The sequence below is a fragment of the Mobula hypostoma genome, chromosome 11 (genome assembly GCF_963921235.1).
Source record: "Mobula hypostoma chromosome 11, sMobHyp1.1, whole genome shotgun sequence".
Taxonomy (NCBI): Eukaryota; Metazoa; Chordata; class Chondrichthyes; order Myliobatiformes; family Myliobatidae; genus Mobula; species Mobula hypostoma.
In genome coordinates this window covers 17,715,993-17,737,871 of record NC_086107.1, presented here as the reverse complement: position 1 = coordinate 17,737,871, position 21,879 = coordinate 17,715,993, and the positions used below count along the sequence as shown (strand labels likewise).

The window sequence follows — 21,879 nt, the reverse complement described above, 5'->3', positions numbered from 1 at the left end:
AGGATTCCATGAAACAAGACAGTTTATTCCCATCCATAGATGCTGCCTGACCTGCTGAGCTCCTCCAGCACATTGTGTATATTGCCCATTGTTTGGTGGTTGGGGTTAAGAGGAGGGAGGGATGAGATTTATATTTTAGGCTTACACACCTTAAAATTCCTGAAGCTGGGAAAACCTTAAATAGTTGAGATTTACATAATGTTCATGAATTATGGAATTGATGCATCATCACAGGTGCAGTTTTACAAAGTAAGAAACAATCAATAATAATCTGATCTCAGAAAGACATGATCCAGACATCATGCTATGCAATAAATTGTGACATTAATGCAGCTGAATAAATGGCAAGAAAGTGATGTAAATGTAATTAAATGTAAAGAGATAATTCTCTATTGATTATTGATTAGTCAAAATCCAAATTTCCAGCTGCTTTGTGTACTTTGTAATCAACTGACCACAGAAACATATGTTAACAAATTACCAAAATGACAAAAAATTAGGTATAACTCTGTGGCCCGTCACTTCCACAAGGAGAGCACACGGTCAGTAAATGAATTGCACGGTGGTACCATGGTAGCATCAGACATACTGCACGAAAATGTCAGCACACTGTAATCGGCCCTCCATACTCATCCCTTCCATGGACTTATCCAAATTTTTCTTAAAAGTTGAAATTGAACCCGAATCCATCAACTTCTGTTGGCAGCTGGTTACACACTCTCAACATGTGGAGTGAAGAAGTTTTCCCCCTTAAACATTTTATCTTTCACCTCTAACCCATGACTTCTAGTTCTAATCTCACCCAACCTTAGTGGGAAGCTTGCTTGCATTTGCCTTATCCACGCCACTCATAATTTTTTTATACCTCTATCAAATCTCTCCTCATTCTCCTACTCTCCAGAGAATAAAGATGACTGAAACAACTCAATATCGAACAGCGAACCACAAAGGAGATCATTGTTGCACAAAGATATTAATGACAACAGCAGTTCTGTTTAAACAGCTGTCCACCGCATTTACAAAGTACCCTTCATGACTTACTAAGGTTTCATTGATAGCAATTTCTAAACTCTTGATAATTACCAACAAGGACAAGAGCAGCTGATGTATGGGAGCACCACCACTGGCGAGGTCCCCTCCAACTAACACAATCTGCTGATAAATCAGCATTTCTCCCTTACTGCCAACTCAAATCCTGAACACCTTAACCAACAGTTTAGTGAGAGTATCATCATTTGAAAGACTGCAGCAATTCAAGAAGGTGACCCCCTACTTCTCTCGAATAATTAAGGACAGGAATAAACATTAACCACACCAGCAAATCACATTCCAAAAACAAAATAAGAAATATCACTCCCAATATAATCCACTGAAATGTCAACCTAACTAGATGTTAAATCAAGGGAGGGACATGAACATTCAATAGTCCCTCCGTCAGTCATGTATGAAGAATAATAACTATTACTTTTATCATGCTGTACATCAAAAGTTAATGTAAATTAAAATATAGTCAGCATCGTTTTAAATCCAACTCTCCTCCTCAGCTACCTAATGTTTTTTTTTAAAACAGGTTCATACATCAGCACCTGTGTCTGTCTACGGGAGTAATCTACTTGCTAGCTTGTGGGTTAAACTGCTTTCAACAAGGACTGGAAAGTAAGCCATGAATCTTCATTTCCGTGGTAATTTGCTGTCATTAACGGTTGGAAAAGGTATTATCCTGGATAATGGAAGTTCCATATGCAGCGCAGAAGCAGTGGGAAAGTGACTACTCTGGCACTGTTATCGTAACACGTCTCCATTCACGTTTTAATGGCCTTTGTACCAGAACAAATGTTATTCCTGTCAACTGCCAGCTTGTGCTCCTCCCCCTCCTCCCATCATTTCAATCTGCTTTCTGCCCTCTTCCTTCCTCATCTCAGCTTGAAACAGTGACTGTTCATCTGCCTCCATAGATGCAGTCTGATCTGCTGAGTTCTTCCAACATTCTGTTGTTATCAGTCTCTTGAACTGAGCTCTTCTATGATAAAATGGACTCTCGTCCTCATAATCTACCTCATTATCATCTTGTCCTTTATTGTTTACCTACAATGCACTTTCCTCTGTAGTTTATACCCTTTATTCTGCACTTTTATTTTTGTTTAGAGATACAGTACAGGAACAGGCCCTTTTGACCCAACAAGCCCACTCCGCCCAATTACACCCATCTGAACAACAACTAACCTACTAAACTATGTGTCTTTGGAAAGTGGGAGGAAACGGGAGCGCCCACAGGAAACCCATGTGGTCATGGGGAGAACGTGCAAACTCCTTACAGACTGTGGCGGAAGTGAACTCGGATCTATGGTGCTGTAATAGTGTTACGCTAGCCCCTATGCTGCCATGATACCTTAAACTATTATTTAGCATTGTTACCATTTTGTTTTACCTTGTTCTACTTCATTGGACTGTGTAACGATTTTTGTCGTTATGAACAGTATGTAAGACTGTATTGTACATGTGACAACAATAAACCTATTCCAATAGCACTTTTTCATGTGTTTTGTTCTCCCGTGCCTCCCTCCTTGCCCCAGTTTCTTTAAGCCACATCCATCTGGCACCCATTACCTCAGTCACACAAGTGACACCATCTCTTCCTTTAAGCAGTCCCAATAATATTGCTGAATTCATGTCAATGTTCCTCCTCAGCTAACCTGTCCCTCTTTTAGCTTTAGCGTTATACTGTAAACTATTATCCGCAAGACTATGCGTTGGAATTCTTTTGAAATTACTTCCTCTCCAAGTCAAATAAAAGCATTTTCACAGTGATTTATCACTAAATAAGCCACGTTAGAGCAACACTCTTAGGAATTCTATGGTCTAATACAATTTCTTGTTTAGTCTGGGGCACACTGCTGAACTGTTGATCCTTCATTGCTGCAAGAATTTTGACTGCCTAATACTTGAAACCGCAAAATAATGGTACTGAATTTGTTTATTTACCCAGTGCGCAGTTTTCATTAAAGCAACAGTTACAAATTACACTTCTTGAAGATTCTTCCAGAAATCTCTGGGGAAGATTCTAAACAGCAGCAGTGGAATATTAAAAAAGCACTCCTAACAATTGGCTTTTTATTCCTTCCTTCAGAAAACTTAGCAAACACAATGAAAGACCAATCTACATGGTTATTGAATAACTCCTGCAACTAATAAATTACCTCATTAAGAAACAAATAGACAGCATTTCACTCTGGAAAATAACAGTACACAGACAATAGACAAATCAGTTCATGTTAAATAAATAGTCCCACCTCATTCATTTCTGTAAATGAATACAGAGTTAGATGCTCTTCTGAAAGGCTGTAACTTCCATTGTACTGCTCAGAAGAATAGAGCCTGCTGCTGGGATCTGATTTCTGAGTGGTCCTTCTGTGCACTGAGGGGTAATGGTTCAGGCTGGGCCAGGGCAGCATACTGGCAGGGTTACTAGCGGAGCTTACGAAGGACATTTCAATTCCACCTGGTAGCTTAACACCAAAGAGTTAACTGAAAGCACATCGTACTAAAGAATTCATGCTGCTTGTAACATCATCTCTAGTAGGTCTAACCAAAGAGTTTCAGATTCAGTCTGAAGAGCTTGCTGTGGAACGATTTCTTAAAGTTACTGAAAACTTCACTCACAAAAATCCCACTCAGATTGCTCTCCTCCAAGTTATACAGGAGTGTTCTGTTCTCCTGACAGGCTCCCTTCAGAATCAGGTGAGTTGAAATTTCACAACCTCCTTCTCTGTAACTCTCCCTTAGTGGGTGCACCCCAACCCAGCCCCCCTCTGTATCCAAACACACACAGACAAAAAGGTTCCGATTTAAACAGACAGGGCTCCAGGCATTGTCAAATTCCTTCAGGCAGAACCCAGAGGATCAAATATACAAAAACAGCACCAGGATGCGGGTGATAGGAAGCACTCTCTAACCTCTCTGGTAACACAAAACAGTTTCACAGATGCTGGCAAAGCAATGATTTAAACTTGGCAATTAAAACCTATCAATCATTATGCTAACAATTTACCACCGGGGACTTAAGGCCATTTACCAGTTAAACACACAAATTTATGACCTTATTCACAAGTGAAAGTAAGAAAAAAAAATTAAGCAGTCTCACTAAAGAATTTGGCCAATGTAAGTTCACAGCACAAAATCAAGTCCTTCAGTCCAATGAGTCTGTGATGATCATCGGCACCAATTTCCATCAATCTTAGGCTCATCCTACTTAATTCTCCCTACATTCTCTTCAATTACCCCCAATTCTAACTCACACACACAACAAGAACAACTTACAGTGGCCAAATTAATTGATCAAGCCACATATCCGTGAGATGTGCGAGAAAACCAGAGTACACAGGGAAAGCCATGCAGTCAGCGGGAGAATGTGCATGCACACCAGACGGCAGGAGAGAACGCAGGTTGCTGGACCTGTGAGACAAGACCAACGAAGAACCTCTAACCAGTGTCTCAGACATGGAGATGAGAGAACTTTCCGAGGTCTGCTAATTAAGCAGCTCACCATTTCAACCATTATTGGAATTAAGCCAAATTAATTAGATATTTCTAATGTTACACAGAGACCAAGAGAGAACCCTTGTGAAGCAAAACCATTGTGTGGACTCCAATGAGACTTCAGCTTCTCTAGCCAGTCCTTCGGAGCTGGAGATGAGAGGACTTCCCTTTGTTTGCTAATGAACAGGCTCACCATTTCAACTATTAGTGGAATGAAGCCAAATTAATTTGAAATGTTTAAATTACACGATTTTGGTTGTAGTTTGTCTTTTGAGAAGGAAAACAAAGCCCTGCAATTTAGGGGGATTGAATTCTTCCAGGATGCTTTTCACATGTCTGCGAGATGTGGGAGAAAACCCTTTGTTATCCTCTTATCTGAGTCATCTTTCTAAAACAGACATAAACTTAATTAGTTTTAATACTTGGCCAAGACTCGAACTAACTTCTTGCACATTAGACAAAACAATTTAATAATTATTTTAATCTTGTCAGAAATGGAGGCAGTTTGCAAAATAGCAGACAAAAGAAAAGGTTAGCGAGTATCTCTGAAAGTATGACAATTCCAATTAAATTGTAACACAATGCGAAATGTCTGTAATTGGTGTTTTTTTGATGTGAAACAGCATGCTTGGCTTCACTTAACACCAGCACAGGTGGGAACAGACAATTCCTGAAGCTATGGTGGAGGAAGCCAGAAATTGAAACCTGGAATACTATATTTGCACAGCTGCTAATTCAGATATACTAAATCATTCACAAATTTCTTAACCTCTGACGGACGCAGTTGCCCTTTGACTTATGGAAGCACATGAATAGCAATTCTTTCCAGTAAAACAGATTCAATGGTGTGCAGCATGTTCTAATTGTCACTTTTTTCCTCAGCAGGTAATGTTTTTTTTTGGTCTGTCAAGAAATTCAATTAACTTTGTTGACATTTCTCTGGCAAAAGCTTGGTCACAGAAATGGAATGAGGTGTAAAATGGGTTTTTAATTAATCTGGAAGATGACCTCTGCTGGTTTGACACTCTTAGTGTTAAATTGGAAATAAAATATACCCCTTTGTTTGCTCATCCAGAAAGGACGATTCATTTGGAGGCCCAGAATGACAATGAGTTTGAGGAGCAAGGGTAACTTACTATAGAGCCTCATGACACATATGCATTAGTTATGATCTGAGCATGCTTACAGATTTTTACATAGTCATACAACAGGCTTTTCAAGCATAGTGTGTCCATGTGGCATCAAATACCTCTCCGTACTCATCCCATTTCCCCACACTCACAGCCTTCTATGCCAAGATGCTTCATTCATTTAAATAAGTGCTACATAAGTATCTGCACCTACCACATCCTCAGTGTGTTTCAGACTTCAAATTATGCTCTGAAAAATGTCTCCCTCAATTCTTCTCTAAATCTCTTCACTCTTACTTTAAAATGTATGCCTTCTGAGTCAAGATGTCATTTCTGCTATGACAAAAAGTGGCACATTTTCTGCACAATTATGGCCTGATTTAGGTCTCTGGACTCTAAGGAAAATAAACCTGCTATATCCAGGTTTCCTCATGACTGAAATGTTCTATCCCAGGTAACAGCCCGATGAATCTCCTCTGCAGTGTGAAAAACACCTACCCCAATAATGCTGTGACCTGAACTGTGACCATATTCTTGCTTTATACCAGACAAAAGTTCCGGACTTAAAACCTGGTCTGTCCACTTCCTTCCAGAGATGCTGTCTCGCCTGCTGAATGCTTTGAGTTTCTCTGGATTCCGGTATTTGTGTTCCCCTGTGTTGCCACTGTACCATTGTACAATGCCATGGTTAATGAGAGTGGGTTTGACATATGGGGTTAAGAAATCATACTTCAACCTGTTGTTGTCTTCACGGATGCTTGGTTATGCCACCCAGATCCATCTGTTCTTCAATAATCTTGGGGTTCTAGGTCTCATTATATCTCTCCCACATCTCGGCCCAAAACGTCAACTGTACTCTTTAATATTGATGTTGCTTGGCCTGCTGAGTTCCTCCAGCATTTTGTGTGTGTTGCTCGGATTTCCAGCATCTGCAGATTTTCTTGAGTTTGTGACTGGATTATATCTCTCCTAGCTTTATTTGTCTGCCCAAAAGTCATCACCTGCTGTTTGCTAGTATTAAATTCTATTTGCCGACTGCTCTATTCATCTCACCAGCTCAGCAATATTGTTCAATAGCTGAAGACCACCTTATTCATTATCAATAATATGACCAATTTTCATGTCAATTGCAAATAATTTATTATAACCTTCCTCACGCACATCCTTATTGTGACATTATATAGCTGACATCAAATGTTTATATGGAAAATATCAGGCATGGAAATGCATCTCACTGAAATTAACACAACATAATCTTGTGAGCAAACGGTCAGCCTTATTCAGAGAGTGAACTACGAACTAGAGGGCAGACTGCTACCTCTGAGATGAGAATAATGGTTCAATGGATCCATTTAATATCGGGGAATGTACACAGTATACAACCTGAAATTCTTACTCTTCCCAGACATCCACTCAGAAGCCGCTGCAAAGCATCAACTCTCCCCCTCCCCCACCTGCCTCAGCAACAGAAAGCCCCCGCACCACCCACCATGCAAACAGTAGCAAAGCCCCAAAGAGACAATGAACTAGAGTCCATTAAAAAAAACACTGTCCATCCCAACACTTTGCCATCCCACAGGCTCTCTCTCCCTCTCACTAATGAGGGAGGGAGGGGTATCACTCCAAGTTATTGTTAGCCAAGTTATGCAAACCAAACTTGCCATGAAATTGTTTTTGAACCAAATAATTGGGTAAAACAGTCAATAATAGAAGGGAACAGATATTGGCGCAATTTTTTTTTGGCAAGAATCAACACATTTTGTCCTGATTCAGACACTGATATTATAATGCTGCTTTGTAACCAAGTCAAAAGTTGTTATCATTCATCTTAGTGTCTCCCGTACTTTTTAAACATTAGATACCAAACATGTTATATTGGCAAGCACTTTGTACCGTGACTTAAGATAATAAATGAACTCAAAACCAACATGTTCCATGGAAGGAAAACAACATTCGCTGGTTTAACTGGTTTGAATTAGTCTTCTTGTGCAGATAGATATGCAATTTGAAAGACAGATATCATCAACATAAGAAACCACTGAACATCCTGGCAGAGCAAATCTCTTTACTCATAACAATTCCCGTATGACTTTTCAACCCGTGACATTCTGCTTTCAAAAGCTGAGTCACACTAGGCGTGATTCCAAGAATGACTCAGCGCTCCAGGGCTTTAGCCTGGTGTCCACATATCCCTGTCGGTCTGAATGGTGGATATCAAGCAATATTTGGCTGTGGCAACTATCAAAGAATGCAGCCAATTCTGATCTCACCCCCAAGGTGTGTTCAAAAGCAACATCAGCAGAGTGAATAGCAGCCAAAGCCAAATTATTTTCTCCTCCTCTTCCTCAGAATTCTGACATTAACAAGTTATTGTGCCCAGTGCTGCGTACCTCAGCTTACACCCAAGGGCCACTTTATTAGGTACACCTGCTCGTTACTGTAAATATCTAAACAGTCAATCATGTGGCAGCAATTCAATACATAAAAGCATGCAGACATGGTCAAGAGGTTTAGTTGTTGTTCAGCCCAAACATCAGAATAAGGAAGAAGTGCAATCTAAGTGATTGTGACAGTGGAATGATTGTCGGGTGATTTGAGTATCTCAGAAACTGCTGATTTCCTGGGATTTTCATGCACAACTGTCTCTTGAGTTTACAGAGAACGGTGCGAGAAATTAAAAAGAACCAGTGAGTGGGCAATCACCTTGAGAGAGATCAGAGCAGAATGGCCAGTCTGGTTCAGCTGACAGGAAAGGTGACAATAACTCAAATAGCCACACATTACAACAGTGGTCTGAAGAAGAGAATTTCTGAATGCACAGCACGCTGTACCTTGACGTGGATGGGCTACAGCAGAAGACCACAAACATACACTTAGTGGCCATTTTACTAGGTAACTAGGGTGGAGATATGTCTCTACCAAAGGAGGTGTATAGTTCTCCTTCCCTCCGCTAGCCTACAGGTCACCCTTAGGCAACGTGTAGCACCTGCCTAGCCCCCAGATAAGGGTCACATGAAGCCACAGGAGCAGGTGGTGGATGGTCCTATGAGCAGCTGGTACATATCACAAGTCCTGGTTATGCGACAACTGATGCCAGGCAGACAATCTCTGAAAAATATTGATAATGGCTGGGGTCACCCGTCTTGTAAAGACACCGCCCAAAAGAAGGCAATGGTAAACCACTTCTCTAGAAATATTTGCCAAGAATAATCATGGTCAAGAGACCATGATCCCGCATGTCATACAACATAGTGCATAATAATGATGGTGAATAAAATGGCCATGGAATGTATACTGGACATTGCACTAGGTTTTTTTTTGCTCTGTTTTAATTGGCCAGAGCCACCTAAACGTGAACATTAAAACAGAAAACAAATCCTGAAGATCCACAATACCCATGTTCATTCCAAGCTTGAATTTGACTACTTAGGAAATATCAGGAGGTGAGAAACAAATTGAAAACAGGTTGATATAGCATACAACAGAAGTAATTCAGATGGACCAATGCTTTCAACACCTTCTACTTCTAAGACTATGCTTGCCAAGGGTTCCCCCAGGGAATCAGAAGAGGAATAATGATCAAGAACAAAGCCCATCCTAAAATAACAGGCCCTTCTCAGGAAATGTATACAACGCAAAACATCTCCTCTAGCCAAGGTGCCATCAGCTGAACAATGACTTACTCTTGTCCCCCATTCCTTGTATGAAATTGACATGAAGAAATACTTCAAGTATTTAATTTCAACATTCCCACTTACAGCCTATTTTATTTTATATTTTCACCAATACAAGACTGAGGGAAATAAATTTAGTAAAACTTTAGTGACTGTGGTTATAAACTGATGCCAAACTGCACTTTATCAACCCTAATATCACTTTTTCCCAGATCCCTTTATTTTTAACAGACACGTGAATTTCCATTATGTTACTCCCATAATCCTTTGCCCAAGTATGCATTATTTTCATTCTTTAGTTGAGAACTATAAGACCAGAGTTGACTTATTGAAATGAGTGTTCTTACAGTTTATGAACTACAATGGGTCAGCAACAGAATTATTAGACTTCAAGCTGTGGGCCTACTTACCTGAAATGGATGACTAACATCAGCAATAATCGAAAATACAATATAAATGCTGAACTCTAGAATTTAGAGCTGAATGGAATATGTAGTGAGGTATCCAGGAATATCAGTTTGGAACATAATACTTACACATTTGCACAATGATAGGTTAACATGCTTAAGTCTGCAAATAATAACAGATCTAGGGGCAAGTGAAAATATCAACTCAATAACTACATCAAATCTTTGTGCAGAACAAGTGTAAGCAGTCAAACAAAAAGCTTTATTTGCTGAGAAGCATAACAAGGAAAAAAAAAATAAAATATTAAACTCTAGTAAGATTCAACCTCAAATGTTTTGCCTTGTGGGTTGTATATCTATACCTGCATAGAGCTAAACTTTAGTGAATTTATAAAGGGCCTGGTCAGACTACCAAATGTACCTCATCAGCTTTATTCTCCTTCTTTACCGCTTCTGCCAGACAAACTGCACCTTTGCACAGAAGTTACAAAGAAGAGGAAGTTCGTTGTTTTGAACATCATGTGTTCTCATTGATTTCCCACTCAAGCCATAATCTCGTGCAGTAATTTGCTGTGTTTCACATCCCTTTGGGGCTGTTTCCTTGGACTTAACGCACACCTGGTCGATTAACCATCAACACTTAACAGCTTCATAACTTTCATGAAAAATAACCCGCTGCTCTCTAATCTTAAATCAATGACATCTGATCCTATATCTAATCTAGACCTTCTATTTCTTTCTGTTTTTTCATCCCTTCATAGTTCTATACACTTAATAAATCACACCTTAATTCCCTTTTGGCCTCAGTATTTCAAGAAACTCATCTGGATTAAGCAACACAATATTCTGTTTGAAAATCTCATTTTCCTGCTTATAATTATTTATTTTTCATTTTGATCATTCTTTCTTCTTTTTATTCCTTTTCCATGCTGGTGCAGAAAGTAACATGCCATGCAAAATATTGTTGCATCATGTGCCAATAATCAGTTTCACTGAGCCAAGGCTTGGACTTCTTTTGCATGTTCCACTTGACTGCAGCACAACAAGTTGATCGTAACATTGAGGGGCAAAGGGCAGGAGGTGGCTGACAGACAACAGGCCCAAATGAGGCTAAGGTGAAGTGGTAAGGTTCCACTGCATGGTGTTTGGAGTCTGGTGAGAAGGTGTGGGAAAAGTGATTGGATCCTAGAGAGATTGTGGCACGAGAGAGATCGGGATTGCGATATTGGGACTAGATCCTGAGATTCATCGTTAGCTGGAGACACAGGGAAGAGGGGGATATAAGTACACAATAAAATTTACCTCAGTGGAAAAGAAGTGATAGTATAATGCAGTTGTCATGGAAGTACCCAAAAACGGGTAACATGGACTCTACCTGTGAAGCAATAGCAAATGTCATGCAAGGGTGATTTATATTGGGAAGTGCATAATCTAATTTCCACAGAGACACAAAATGGTTTGGAAAAGGTGATTATTGTGTTTCACTTGGAAAAGTCCATTTTCAACTGAAATGAACAGTGTTAGATGATTTGATTTTAAGCTGTTAGATAACTCATGTTTCATAATGTTCATGAAATTGTTTTTCTGTATCAATTGACTACTTTTATTTTCTTTCATCCGATTGAAAATTCTCACTTCCCTATTTACCTATCCTCTCACTTACTCCCTTTTCTTTAGTTAGCTTTGAAAAAGTAACACTGCTTGTTCAAATATTTTCTAAACGTGGAATCAGTTGAAAATTTGGCCTATAACCCTGCTATCTGCAGAACCTATGGTGATGGGAAGCTGGTGCTTTTTGACTGCAAGGATTGTACACTTTCTTAAAACAAAGTTTTCAGGATCACTTTGGTTATTATACCCATAATTATATAACTCAAATTAAATATTCTGAATCCTACTTTAAAAGTCACAACTCAGAATTTTTTGAGAAAAAGCTAGCTAACGACTTAAAATAAATTTCAAAATCCTATTATAAAGTTACACTCATCCATTTACAAACTTACCAATATTTATTCTAAGCTTTTATGACCTTGCCAGTGACAATCATATCCTGTAAATCAGTTCAACAAAATGATGACAAATACTCGAATTATTTTATTTGAAGCAGCACCACTGTTTTGGAAAAACATTAAGATATCATCTGGTGAAGGTTTTACATACTGAATCAAAGATACCAAGACAGGAAAGCATGTGATTATAGATATGGTATTAACGAAAACAACAGTGCATGGCCTGTTGTATTTTTGTTCTGGTTTTTGTTTGGTCTGTAAGGCATTGGAAAGTTTCAACACCATCAGCAGATGAAACAATATTTCATCATGCCCTCTCTTACATTAAGATAATTTTTGCTCAGAATGACCCTGTGGCACAATTGATAGAGTTGCTGCCCTACAATATCAAGGTCACAGGTTCATTTTTGGCCTTGGGAGCTGTCTGTGGAGTTTGCAAGTTCTTTTTTGGGACCGTGCAGATTTTTGGCAGCTGTAAATTGCCACCAGTGAGTCGGTGGGTATTAGAATCTGAAGTGAATTGAAGAGAATGTGAGTAGATCAAAAAATAGGATTAACGTAGGATAAGTATAAAATGGCTGGCTGGTGGGTGGTGCGGACCCAGTGAATCACCTCTGTGCCATATCTTACTATGATTTTGTAAGTATAGAACTTTTTGCCAATTTTTAACTCTTGTCTTCTTTACATAATCCACAGACTTTATAAAACTCCAAACCAGTGTCAGCTAATCACTAGTTGGTGACTTATTTAGTTTTGCCAACTACTATTTTCAACCACATCAATGTTCTACATTATGGGCCATGAGACTTTACCTTAGTACATCACGAAAACAAGCAAAATCCTGATTTATTGTTGCTATCAGAAGAAGGGCCAGAGTGTCCTCATAATGGAACAAGGATCAGCAAAGAGTCAAATGACTCAGGCTCTTCTTCACATTCAACATGTGAAACAGAAAATTTAGATGCAATAGGCAATAAGGAGTCAAACATCAGAACAGTAACGTCTCTTGTCAAAGAGAGGACTGTGATTCCTACGTTTTGCCAAACTGTGCACTGAAATATCATATATTTAGAGTACTGTGCAAACTTTTTAGGCACACACACACACACACACACACACACACATATATATATATATGTATAGCTGGGGTGCCTAAGACTTTTGCACAGTACTGTAATAATTTTATGCAATGCATTGTACTGCTGCTACATAAAAAAAAACAAATTTCATGACATATGTGAGTGATGGTAAACCTGATTCTGATATGTGACTCTGTTGTGGGCCAAGAGTGGGAAGGGGGCAGGGAGAGGGGAATCACGGTTGGGAAAAGTGAAAGGGAGAGGGAGAGGGAGAGGGGAGGGAGTGAGAAGCACCAGAGAGACATTCTGTAATGATCAATAAGTCGATCGTTTGGAATCAAATGACCTTGCCTGGTGTCTCAGGGCTGGGTGTGTCTGAGCCTGTGCCACCCCATAACCAACACCCCCTCCCCACCCAACATACCCAATATCTTTTGCTCTCCTTTTTCTCCCTTTGTCCCTCTGAATATACGTCTTGCCCATCCTCTGGGTCACCCCCCCCCCCCGTCTTTCTTCCCGGACCTCCTGTCCCATGATCCTCTCGTATCCCCTTCTGCCTATCACCTGTCCAGCTCTCGGCTCCATCCCTCCCCCTCCTGTCTTCTCCTATCATTTTGCATCTCCCCCTCCCCCTCCAGCTTTCAAATCCCTTACTCACTCTTCCTTCAGTTAGTCCTGACGAAGGGTCTCGGCCTGAAACGTCGAGTGCGCCTCTTCCTATAGATGCTGCCTGGCCTGCTGCGTTCACCAGCAACTTTGATGTGTGTTGCTTGAATTTCCAGCATCTGCAGAATTCCTGTTGTTTGTCTTTTGCTCTCACCAGATTTGCAAACTTGCTTTCCACTGCACATTGACAAATACTGTACTGTGCAAAAGTCTTATGCACCCTAGCTACATATGTGTGCCAAACCTTTTGCACAGTACTGTATAGTGGCACCCCTGGTCAAAATTTCCATTACTGTGAATAGCTAAGCGAGTAAGAGATGACCTGATTTCCAAAAGGCATAAAGTTAAAGATGACACATTTCTTTAATATTTTAAGCAAGATTACATTTTTATTTACATCTTTTACAGTTTCAAAATAACAAAAAAGGAAAAGGGCCTGAAGCAAAAGTTTGGGCACCCTGCATGGTCAGTACTTAGTAACACCCCCTTTGGCAAGTATCACAGTTTGTAAACACTTCTTGTAGCCAGCTAAGAGTCTTTCAATTCTTGTTTGGGGGATTCTCACCCATTCTTCTTTGCAAAAAGCTTCTAGTTCTGGGAGATTCTTGGGCTGTCTTGCATGCAATGCTCTTTTGAGGTCTATCCACAGATTTTCGATGATGTTTATTTCGGGGGACTGAGGGCCATGGCAAAACCTTCAGCTTGTGCCTCTTCAGGTAGTCCACTGTGGATTTTGAGATGTGTTTAGGATCATTAACCTGTTTGTAGAAGCCATCCGCTTTACACCGTCAACTTTTTTTCCAGACGGTGTGATGTTTGCTTCCAGAATTTGATGTTATTTAATTGAATTCATTCTTTCCTCTACAAGTGAAATGTTCAAAAAGTTCAAAGGAACATCTAAACAAGCCTGATGCATTTTGGAAACAAGTCCTGTGGACTGATGAAGTTAAAATAGAAATTTTTGGCCGCAATGAACAAAGGTATGTTTGGAGAAAAAAGGGTGCAGAATTTCATGAAAAGAACACCTCTCCAACTGTTAAGCACGGGGGTGGATCGATCATGCTTTGGGCTTGTGTTGTAGCCAGTGGCACAAGGAACATTTCACTGGTAGAGGGAAGAATAAATTCAATTAAATATCAGCAAATTCTGGAAGCAAACATCACACCATCTGTAAAAAAGCTGAAGGTGAAAAGAGGATGGCTTCTACAACAGAATAATGATCCTAAACACAACTCAAAATCCACAATGGACTACCTCAAGAGGGGCAAGCTGAAGGTTTTGCCATGGCCCTCACAGTCCCCTGAAATAAAAAAGTAATCTTGCTTAAAATAGTAAAGAAATGTGTCATCGTTAACTTTATGCGTTTTGGAAATCAGGTCATCTTTTACTCGCTTAGCTATTCACAGTAACAGAAATTTTGACCGGGGTGCCCAAACTTTTGCATTCCACTGTATATTGAACAGATTTCTGAAGAAAGTCAAGTTAGATAACAGTCAATTTGAATGAAGGTGCAAACTTCGATCTTCAACCGGAAGCATTTTCTGTGTGCTTTAAACTACTTCTCACTGTGTTCTGAAATATTTGGAATTTTTATCAGAATATCACTTTGCAAAAAACAGAATGATTAAAATCAATCAATAAAATGAATGAAACTGAAGATCATATAAAATAGCAATTTCTACCAATAACAAAATTACCATATGGATTCAAACCTGCATTCATGAGCTTGAAGATGAGAGGAATCAAATCTTGCAAAATGAGTAAAATTACTACTGCTCAGCATTAACATTTTAAGTTATCGCATTCCCTTTGGGGTGTAAAAGTGTAACAGAGAAGACAAATGCTCAGTTAGTCTAAGTGTTATTGTTAATGAAATCTGCATTAAATCACTTGGCCCTTCCCCATTCACCCCTCATAATGCTTACTTACATTGGCAGACAACTGCGTTGTCAATGCTGCTACTTTCTCTTGGGAAACATCCAGCTCTCGGCGAAGTTTGCGGATCTACAAACCGATAGCAAAAAAAAACTTGCAAACTTGAAGACAGGAAAAATGGAACAAGAGTAAACTATTCAACTACTGGAGACGCTTAGTGAAATCATTGCTGAACTTTTGTTTAACTCTGCATCCCTAAATGCATAATATTTTTCATTAACAGAGAAGATTTAAAGTTAGTTGAACTGTGTTAAGATCCTGCACTGAAAATTCAACATATCTAAAATAGATGTACACCGCAGTTCTGTGACACCTGCAATAGGACGTTGAATCCATCAACTTCAAGCAACGCTTACACCACATGAGACATAGTGTAATCAACTCTCTTGTTGGTTCCACAGATTAGTGTTTCAATCAACTATTTTTTTACTAAAATAAATTATGAATATGATTCCCATCCACTTTTCTACTCTGCTTTTTTCTCTCTCCTTTATGCTGCTGATTTCAAGTCTACACCCTCAAATATCCTATCACTGAGTTGATGGCCTATACTCCCTGTAAGTTTAAAAGGCAATTTCCTTCCTGAGTTCCTCCAGCATTTTGTGTATGTTGCTTTGGATTTCCAGTGAGTTCTTCCAGCAATCTGTGTGTGTTGCAACCTATTACTGTTACGGTTTTTAGTGTCATAATTTTTGAAAGTGTGTGGAATGGGCTGTTGTGGAAAGTGCTGGAGGCGGATACGATAAGAGACTCCTGGATAAGTACATGGAGCTTAGAAAAATAGAGGGCTATGCGTAACCCTTGGCAATTTCTAAAGTAAGTACATGTTCAGCACAGCTTTGTGGGCCAAAGGGCCTGTATTGTGCTGTAGGTTTTCTATGTTTCTAAAACATGAAAGATCTTTATCAAGTCAAGTTCGGGTGAAGCAAACTTAACCCAACTAAAGAAAACATTTCAATGTCTTGCAACAATTACAAGTTTCAGTCTTGCTAACATTCTGTGAATCTAAAATGGAACATGTTCATGACCTCAAAACTTTTCTAACCATGTGACATCTACAACTATTCAATAAATGGTGGGACCCTGGTGAGCAATGAGAAGACGAAGAAAGGATACAGACCATATGCAAACAGATGTACAGGTATCATGGTCAGCAGAAACATGGAGGGCTGAAGGGCCTGTTCCTGTGCTATATTGTTCTATAATCCATACACAATATTAGCAACAGCCTTTTATTTTACCTCTTGGCTTTACAAAAACGTCCCCAGCAACTTCACAGCAATGCCATGCTGAATTAGGACAAATGACTTTCTCTCATTTGAAGAAGGAAGTGAAGTGAAGAGGTTTAGTGAGAGAATTCCACAGCTTAGGACATGGTAGCTAAAGCTACTGCCAGTAATGATGTGAGTAAGTGATCTGCAGGCATTTGGTGGAAGATCCATTCAGAAATAATAATATCATGGATGTGGGTCTCCGTCTGAAATCATGTAATACCCAAAGGGTCCTGACTAGGTCCTCCGTAAGTTGATAACGATCTCCTTAATTTTGCTTCCATTGCCACAGTATGCCCGTGTACGTGCTTGCACACACACATACACACACGCACAGAGTTCTGTTTACTTCATTCATGGCTATATTTCTTTCTGTGTCCATTTACAAGGGAACCCTCATTTCCATGAATTTAATTGATAATTATTCAATAATTATCAAACCAAGATAATTTATTTGCATAATGAGCAACTGTTCACTTAAGGTACAGGATGTGAACTTCTCTCCACAATCCAGGAAATCTCCTTTAAACCCAGCTCTGTCCTATGTCTTTTCCATTTACTTACTCATATAGTTAAATACTTTCAATTTCAAAGAGCACCTTAACCATATTTTTCTCAAGTAATATTTTATGCAAAATATCTTTTTTAATCCACATAAACAATGACTCTGTTTTTTATTGATTTCTTGTATTTTATGAAAGCATTTACAAAACATAGGAGCTACCTCATGTAAATTGTGTGCACTGACCCAGTTCATGCATCTGGATGCAGTTCCAAGTTTCATTCTGCATCATGAACAATCAATATTTAACGATCAATTTCAAATGTTTGAATTATATTTAAAGTTATCTTACCTCTGACTGCGACTTTTCCTCTGGCTAAAATAAAACAAGAAAAAAAAAAGAGGTTACTCTTTTCCCCAAGAAATGCAAATATAAAAAACACTGTCCAGTGAGGAGTATTTAAATTTTGGAAAAGTGATTTTGCTACATTTGTGGAGTTAATTCAGTAACTTATTCCTTTACTAGGTTTGATTTAGCAATGACTAAACGATGAAGGACCTCAACCCGAAACGTTGACTGTCTACTCTTTTCAATAGATGCTGCCTGACCTTCTGAGCTCCTCCAGCATTTCATGTGTGTTACTCAAAAAAGTGACTTCTCTGGTTTCCTTTGCCCTGTCACAAATAAGAGAAAATCTGCGGATGCTGGAATTCAAAGTAATACACACAAAATGCTGGAGGAAGCGAGCAGGCCAGGCAACATCTAAGGAAAAGAGTAAATAGTCAACATTTTCAGCTGAGACTCTTCATCAGGACTGGCCTGTGTTTGGCTAAAAAGCAATAATGATGCACGTTTTCACTTATTGGCAATCTTCAGCTCCCAGGAATTCACCCTTCGTTCACAAATCCTGTACATTAAAGTTATCAGCTTTATACATTCTTCCAGATTGTATGCATCTCTAACTATACACATTTGATGGGTCTAGGGCTGTACTTGTTGGAGTTTCGAAAAATAAGGTGGAATATCATTGAAACCTCTCGAATATTGAAAGGCCTAAATAGAGTGAATGTGGAGAGGATGTTTCCTATAGTGGGGAGTCCAGGACCAGAGGGCACAGCCTCCAACTAGAAGATGATGAGGATTTTTTTTTAGCTAAAAGGTGGTGAATCTGTGGAATTCATTGCCACAGGCGGCAGTGGAGGTCAAGTCATTGGGATATATTTAAGGCGAAGGTTCATAGTGTCTTGATTAGTCAAGGTGCCAAAGATTACGGGGAGAGGCTGGAGAATGGAGTTGAGCAGGATAATAAATTAGCCATGATGGAATGGCAGAGCTGACATGATGGGTCTTATGGCCTAATTTTGCTCCTATGTCTTGTTGTCTTATGTTCTAATTAAAGTATGCTCTCGTCTCTGATTTTATAGCAGCTCAAATTTCAATAATGTAATCATCCCTAGCATTGTGGATTCAATGTCACGGCTGCTTGATAGTTGGCATGGACATTGTCGATGAAGGGTTTGTTTCCATGTTGCACGGTTGTTCAACTTCTAAAGAGCTTGACATAATTACACTGGCAGCAGAGGTGTTCATTCTTTTGAGTGATCAAAGTCAATTTCTCCATGTGGTTAAACAATGGGTCAATGGAAGAGGGGAGACAAATGCAATATTCCCTCAAGCTCAGTGTAATGGTGCTGTCATCTGCTCCTGCTGAATGATGAGGAAAAACCAGTCAAATTGAATTATGGCCTTTGGGCAATCAGTTCTGATGGCGGGCAGCAAAAAACTAATGTCGCTGATGTGTTTGAGTTCAGTAAAAATCCCATTATAACCTTCCACGGTCTCCGTAAACCAGTTTTAGTGGACAGTGCAAGGGCACTATCTCTTTCCCCTTTCCCTGATATCAAGCTTATATTTTTTTTCTCTTACCCAGACACCCAGGAGTACAATGAAGAACACACAAAAAGAAGAGTTTGCTTTGCTACTGTTAACTCAGATTACTGGAGTTTTAATTTAGCCTTTAAAAACCACTTATTGGCCTCCTTCTAAAGGATGTAAAGGACAAGAATCTCGACCTCCCCCCCCCCTCCCAAATCTTGGTTGCTTCAATGCATTCCAATTTCAATGCACATGAATCAAACTGATCTGAAAGAATTTTGCCGAATTGCATTACCACATAATCCACCATCATACATGTTCCCATTTGGAATGGCTGAAGGCACAGGAAAACATTTTAAAAATGTATCAATTAATTTGCCCAGACACTCAAACTGAGTTCAAGTGTCTAATGATGTGAAAATTAAAATTGCAATCTAATATGTGGGGTGCCCACATGAAAAAGATGATGTGAGACTTCTGAATGCACATTGGAGTTCTATACAACAACAGCATGCTTCTGCTGGAATTAATATGTAGAGAACTCCAGGTCCCTTCCCAGGTCACCACTGAACAGTCAACAGAGTTGAGATGTGAAAAGTACCTCATCTGGTACCACGACGGATGGCAGCTAATACCGTTACTTAGAAATATATTTTCAAAATGTTGTTGTTCATCAGTTTTATGCCCTTCTCTGTGACATATTGCACTTAAGTCGTACAATAACTTGAAATTATTAGATTCTGAGGTGTTTTACAGGGTAGATCCTCAGAGGGTGGATGGGAAGAGGATGTTTCCTTTGGTGAAGAAGTCTAGGACAAGAGGGTACAGCCTCAAAATAGAGGGACATCAATTTAGAACAGAGATGATGAGAAATACCTTTAGTCAGAAGACAGAGAATCAGTGGTTGTTAGAGGCCAGGTTACTGGGTGCATTTAAGGTTGATAGGTTCTTGATTAGTCAAGGCATGAAAGGTTATGGGGAGAAAGCAAGAGAATAGGGGAATAAGGGAAATGGATTCACCATGATTAAATGGTGGAGAAGACTTGACAGGCCGAGTGGCCTAATTCTGCTCCTGTATCTTATAGTCTAGGGTGTTTCACTTCATATGGATTATTGAACCAGGAGGCTGTTTCAGAGTAAACAGTTGCCCATATAAGGCAGAGATGAGGAAGATTTTCATCTTTTAGAGAGTCGTGAGTTGTTGGACTCTCCTAAGAGATCACTGAATACATTCAAGGCAGAGATGAATTTTTGCTCTATACGGTTGTTAAGGTTCATGTAAAACACACAGCAAGTGGAGCTAGTCAAGATCAGATTAACCATGACCTTTTGAATGGTGGAGCAAGGTCAAGGGCTGTGCAGTTTGCTCTTGCTCCAAATTATGCACATCGCATGAAAGGAACATCGATCGCCTGGATATGAAGTTAACTAACAGATAACAGATGGTTGTGGCGAATAGTTGTTTGACAGACGAACATTCCCTGAGGATATGAGTTAGGGCCATTGCCAGTTTTGGTATATATTAATATTAATTGGGGGCACAAGTCACAATTTGTAAATTTGCAAATGATTTTAAACTTGGTAGCAGAGTGAGCAGCACAGTGGACAGTGACAAATTGCAGGAGAATATTAATGGACTGGCAGATGAAGTTTAATGCAGGGAAATTAGTATTTGGCTGCAGAAAACCGTAGCCATCCAAGACTGCATGACATACAAGCAGCCTGAAAGTGCCCAGGCAGTAGTCAGAGAGGTGGTGTGGTCAGGCTGGCTGCTGTCTCCATTCAGAAGAACTGTTTGTAGACGAAGAGGAGAGAGTCCAAAACAAAGCCCTGAGAAATAGTAACAATTTGGATATGCTATACTTATGACTGAATGGATACGGGGAGAAGGCAGGAAATCGGGGCTGAGAGGGAAATGGACCAGCATGATGAACTGGCGGAGCAGACTCGATGGACCAAGATGGACTAATTCTGCTCCTTTACCTTATGGTCTTAAGAACTGGATGTACTACTGAGCTGAACCTCAAAGGTGCAGTGAGAGAAAGGATTACCGTAACTCCTTTTCAGAAATTGACAGGGCAAAGGAGGATAATAAGTCCAGTTGAAGGACAGTGTTGAAACTTCGGTTAAGACCACAACTGATGTGTCAGGGCTTGAAACCCAACTAGAGAAAATTTCACAAAGATGATGCACTGCTGAACTCAGATTTAGGATAGATACCTTCAGTCACGTTGGAAAGGAAAGGGAGACTGATGAAGACATCAGAGTTTACGAGGTGGAAGGACTGGAGGGTGGGAATTGTGCAGTAGGCCGTGAAATAACAGCAACAGAAGAATAACTGGTGAAGGGAAATCATTTTTATTTCAACCAGTATGGGGCCTGGGGTTGTGAAATCGGTGGTTGCTAGTTCACTGGCAATGAGGGTCAAGAACAGAAGTGGGTTTTAAGAATGAGAGGAGCTTGAAAAGAAACATCAGTATAAAACCAGTACAACCACTAAGGAAGCCGCCGCTGTCAATATTATTGCTTTAAAGCAATTGTACAACAAAACTGGTTCCCAATTACAAGATCATTTATCAAACTGTGCTTTGAATGCCAGATATACTTCTCTATTAAGTTTATTAACCCATCTTCTCTTGGAAGATAAGTGAAAAACAAACATGCAGGTATATAAACAACTTCAGGATATCAGAGCGTCAGAGACAATGAAGATTAATGTCTGTTGCATAAGTAATGACTATTGTATAGGTTGTTATGCAACAACCCAATTCTATACAGTAATGGTATAAGTGGA

At 39.6% G+C, this 21,879-nt stretch overlaps 1 protein-coding gene across 12 annotated transcripts in view; it reads right to left on the bottom strand.

Annotated features, from left to right (window-relative positions):
• nav2a (neuron navigator 2a) overlaps nucleotides 1-21,879 on the bottom strand; it is a 1,052,051-nt gene that overhangs the window by 57,542 nt on the left and 972,630 nt on the right. For all 12 annotated transcript variants that reach the window (XM_063061719.1, XM_063061711.1, XM_063061712.1 and 9 more), the window contains 2 exons: nucleotides 17,562-17,585; nucleotides 15,431-15,505 (listed from right to left, as the gene is read on the bottom strand). In XM_063061719.1, the coding sequence (XP_062917789.1) occupies nucleotides 15,431-15,505; nucleotides 17,562-17,585 (99 nt within the window). The remainder of the gene's footprint in view (nucleotides 1-15,430; nucleotides 15,506-17,561; nucleotides 17,586-21,879) is intronic.